The 4644-nt window shown below is 44.8% G+C and overlaps 1 protein-coding gene across 1 annotated transcript in view; it reads left to right on the top strand.

Annotated features, from left to right (window-relative positions):
• The window catches only part of RCC1L (RCC1 like), a 35330-nt gene that overhangs the window by 4109 nt on the left and 26577 nt on the right, over positions 1-4644 (top strand). Inside the window, exons 3-5 of the mRNA XM_021717365.1 lie at positions 2823-2951; positions 3713-3779; positions 4325-4376. Of these exons, the coding sequence (XP_021573040.1) occupies positions 2823-2951; positions 3713-3779; positions 4325-4376 (248 nt within the window). The remainder of the gene's footprint in view (positions 1-2822; positions 2952-3712; positions 3780-4324; positions 4377-4644) is intronic.

Below are 4644 nucleotides of genomic sequence, written 5' to 3'. Positions count from 1 at the left end.
TGCACTCCAGTCTGGGTGACAGAGTGAGACTCCAACTAAAAAAAAAAAAAGAACAGTAAGAAATATTTCTAAAACAAGGGGAAAATTACCCAGAAATACATACTAGACAAACCTTCTAATTTTTTTTCCTATTCTCTTGCTTATATGCAAATACATTTTTACATAATTTTGATCACAGCATTATTTTGCTTTCTGCCTTTTTTTCCTCTTATTTTATATCAGAAATGTCTTATAAGCCAGTCTTGAAGTCTTTGCTAGCTGTAAGAAGCCACATTAAATTTTAAAATACCTTTTATTAGGAATGATTTTAGACATATACAGAAGTAGATAGAATTGTAGAATGTATCATCACCAGCATCAACAGTCAACAGCTCATGCCGGGCTGGCTTGTTTTATTCTTTTTCCTCACCTTCACCCTAAATAAATTTGAAGCAAGTCCTAATTTGTAAATATTTCAGTACATATCTAAATAAGAGCTCTTAAAAAAAGGAAGCACAATATTATCACACTTAAAAATAATTAATCCTGGCCGGGCTTGGTGGCTCAGCCTGTAATCCTGCGCTTTGGGAGGCTGAGATGAATAAATTGCCTGAGCCCGAGTGTTTGAGAGCCGCCTGGGCAACTTGGCGAGACCTCATCTCTACAATAAATCAAAAAAAATTAGCCAGTTGTGGTAGCACGCGCCTGTAGTTCCAGCTACTTGGAAGACTGAGGTGGAAGGATTGCCAGAGCCCAGCAGGTCGAGGCTGCGGTGGCCGGAAGCGGCCACTGCACTCCAGTCTGGGTGACAGAGTGGGTTTCCAACTCAAAAAAAAAACAAAAACAAAACCAAACCAAAAAATTTATCCTTTTATATCATCAAATATCCAGTGTTGCAATTGTCAGTTGTCTCAAAATGTCATTGGATTTTATTTATTTATTTATTTATTTATTATTTTATTTTATCTTGAGTTGGAGTCTCACTGTCACCCAGACTGGAGTGCAGTGGCTGGCCACCGCAGCCTCAATCTGCTGGGCTCCGGCGATCCTTCCGCGTCAGCCTTCCAAGTAGCTGGAACTACAGGCGTGCGCTACTGCACCCGGCTAATTTTTTTTGATTTATTGTAGAGGTGAGGTCTTGCCAAGTTGCCCAGATGGGTCTCGAACCCGCGGGCTCAGGCAATCCACTCACCTCGGCCTCCCAAAGTGTGGGATTACAGGCTGAGCCACCGAGCCCTGCGGATTTTATTTATTTTTAAACAGTTATTTAAATCAAGATCTGATAAGATGCAAACATTACAATTGATCGCTAAGACTCATAAAGTCTTTTAAGTCCTTTTTTTCTTGAAATTTATTTGTGGAATAAAACACTTTGCTCATCTCATCTTACAGAATTTCCCGGTCTGTAGTTTGCTGAATGTATTCCTGTGGTGCTGTTTAATATACACCTCTGTTCTCTGTTTTTTTTGTCAATTGGTGGTTGGAGCTGGAGCCATACTACTCCCTTAAAATGTTGCGTACTTACTGCTCCCAGGCCCTCGGGGGTTTAAGAAGACAGTAATGGGGGTTGTGAGTTGCCTTTCGGTAGTTTAGGACATTGTATATCTGCTGCTAATAAGGCTCTATGAGCTAACAACACTGTCCAGTTTCCTTGATTTTTGCTGGCAGTCACACCATCTCATTGTGATAAACCAGTTGTTCTATGCTGATTAAAAGTGTTGTCTGAAAATCCTATCAGTCACTGGTGAGTATAAATAGGCAAATGCATTATTAAATAATGGTATTAGTTGGGTAGACAGTCTTGTTAAATGTGGGTTCATAAGAGAAACTGGAGGCTTACTGATGTGGACGGGGTTGGGGCCCAATGTAGCTGCAGATCGTCTCATTATTTTTTGAGTAAAGAACGTATTTGTGGGAAAACCTGCTCAGGTCCCCTCTCACTATGAGAGCTGCCACACTTGCTTCCTGTTCCTGAATAAACTTTGACTTGCTTGGGAAAAAAAAGAATATATTTGCATAGTTCAGAATATTAAAGGCACCATAGGCTATACGGTGAAAAGCCTGCTTTTCCCGAAGTCTGGAGACAACCTGTGCTAACAGTTTTTAATTTATTCTAGAGAGATTTTTATTTTTATTTTTTGAGCTGGAGTCTCACTCTGTCGCCCAGGCTGGTGTACAGTGGCACACTCACGGCCACCGCAGCCTCTGCCTGCTGGACTCAGGTGATCCTTCCACCTCAGCCTTCCAAGTAACTGGAACTATAGGTGTGCACCACCATGCCCAGCTAATTTTTTGATTTATTGTAGAGACGAGCTCTTGCCAAGTTGCCCAGGCTGGTCTTGAATCCCCAGACTCAGGCAATCCTCTTGCCTTGACCTCCCAAAGTGCTGCGATTACAGGCATGAGCCACCGTGCCTGACCTAATCCTAGAGAGATTTAACAGCTATGCGAGCAAATGCATATTCATTTTGCCTCCTTTTTATATAAGTGGTATCATATAGTATATGCTATTCATTGCCTTACTAAGAACTTTTGAATATTGTGGGAGGAAAATGCTTTTACTTTCTTTAAAAATTCAAATGATAGTACATGATACATAAAGAGATTTCTTTAATAAGACTAAGCATGCTTTGTAGTAACCCACTTTGTGTGATCGAGGCAGTATGGTGCAGTGGGCTGGGAGTTGGGCTTCTAGTCCTAGCTTTGCCATTAACTTCATGCACCTTAAGTCTTTCCTACCTCTGATTCTCTTTCTTCCTGCGTAACAATGTGGGGGGTGGACAGTGTGATCTCTAATGTCAGAAGTGCTGTGACTCCCAATCAGTGCCATGTGTTTCATTCAGCCCGAGGCTATGAGTATGTTTTGGAGCCCTCGCCGGTCCCCCTGCCTCTGGACAGACCTCAGGAGACACGGGTGCTGCAGGTCTCCTGCGGCAGAGCTCACTCTCTTGTCCTGACAGACAGCGAAGGAGGTGAGTTCCCCTGCTGGAAGTGCTGGAGGAGTCGGGTGCCTGTTTTGTTGTGAAACGGAGCCTCGCAGCTGGGCCCAAGTGGCTTGTGTGATTGAGCCACACGTGATTAGCGGAACTTGGCCTTTCCCAAGCAGAGTGGTAGGATTGATCAGGAGAGCTGTGTTGGGCAGAGCTTGCTGACTCTTAGGTGCTCTGGTCTCTGCAGTGCTTTGAGGATCAGAGGTGTTTGTGAATGTGACCACGCACACGAGGCACATTCCCAAGGCCTGCTTCCTCTGTGGTGAAGTCACCGAGCTGGGCCGTGTGTGTAGGTGGCACTCAAAGAAGCCTGTTTGCTAACACTTCTTCCGGGTGGGCGGGGTTGTTTCTAGGAAAGGCCAGTGTGACAACATTTTTCAAATTTCGTTTTCTGTTTCCACGTACTTTGTAGGAAAAGGTGAAGATGGTGTTTAGGGGCCCTTTCAAGAGGGGTTTGGTATGAGGGCATCCTAGTGACGGGCGCAGGAGGAGGGTGCCAGCCTTGTCGTGTGGAATCCCAAGAGGCAGAGGTAGGGCTGGGAGCAGATGACGGATCTAGATCCTGGCACACAGATCTAGATCCTGGTTGTTCCAGCAGAGGCTGGAGTATTGGAGAAGGAAACCGAGTGGCAGTTAGGGTGAGCTAACCAGGACTCGGACCTCTGTTGCGATCCCCTTCTAGTCCTGATATTCAGGATCCCACGACCCTGCAGAACTGATTTCATTGGTGGTGTTATTTTTAGTCTTCAGCATGGGAAACAATTCTTATGGGCAGTGTGGAAGAAAGGTGGTCGAAGATGAAGTTTACAGGTGAGTTCCCCAAAGGACTTCCCCTTCCCCTTCCCCATACTGAGTTAAGCTTTAAATGTTTGTCTCGTGATTCCCACGTGGTGAGCCCACAGAGCAGTCAAGGGCATACCTGAAAGGGAGCAGTAAGAACTCAGCTTGGTGGGAGGGGAGGATGGATGAGCACTGGTTTCGATGTGAAGAACTTCTTTGAATGAATTTTTGTAAGTTTTTTGTTTTCCCAAATTGGTTTTAAAAGTTCCCTTCCATTTCAGTTTTTTTTCCATTGTAATGTTTAAAAATATTTCCTTCCAGTTTTATATTTTGTGTTGGTGGGTCTGAATACCACTCAACTCTGGCTGCATATTAAAATCATCTAGGGTTTAGTTTTGTTTTACATTCATGCCCAGGCCTAACTTGGCTTTGTTTTGACCTTGAGAGCTGCCCTCACACTCACTGTGTGCATGTGGGGACAGATTGCTGGTTAGGGGTGGCAGGCGGGCCCAGGACTGCACAGTGCTTGTCGTGACCATGTCTCATGCTTCTCCCCCATCTGCTCCCGGCTGTAGCGAAAGCCACAAAGTCCATAGGATGCAGGACTTTGATGGACGGGTGGTTCAGGTAAGAGATATGGGCTCAGAGCTGCTTGTCCTGTCCGTGGGGGTGCTTTTGAAAGGTTGAAAGTTGGGTGGGGTGATGGCAAATTCGTTAGGGGGATTTTCTGAATTAATTAATTATTTTAGTAAAAATGATAGCCAGCCTGCTATAGGCCAGGATTTATGCTAGATCCTGGGGATATAAAGTTCAATAAGATCTAGGGGGAGCTGGGCTCGGTGGCTCAGCCTGTTATCCCGCGCCTTTGGGAGGCTGAGGTGAGTGGATTGCCTGA

This window comes from Carlito syrichta, unplaced genomic scaffold, assembly GCF_000164805.1.
Source record: "Carlito syrichta isolate Samal-C Ts95f unplaced genomic scaffold, Tarsius_syrichta-2.0.1 Scaffold309715, whole genome shotgun sequence".
Classification (NCBI taxonomy): domain Eukaryota; kingdom Metazoa; phylum Chordata; class Mammalia; order Primates; family Tarsiidae; genus Carlito; species Carlito syrichta.
Note: the sequence above shows the minus strand (reverse complement) of the source record. Positions and strands in the feature narration are given on the sequence as shown.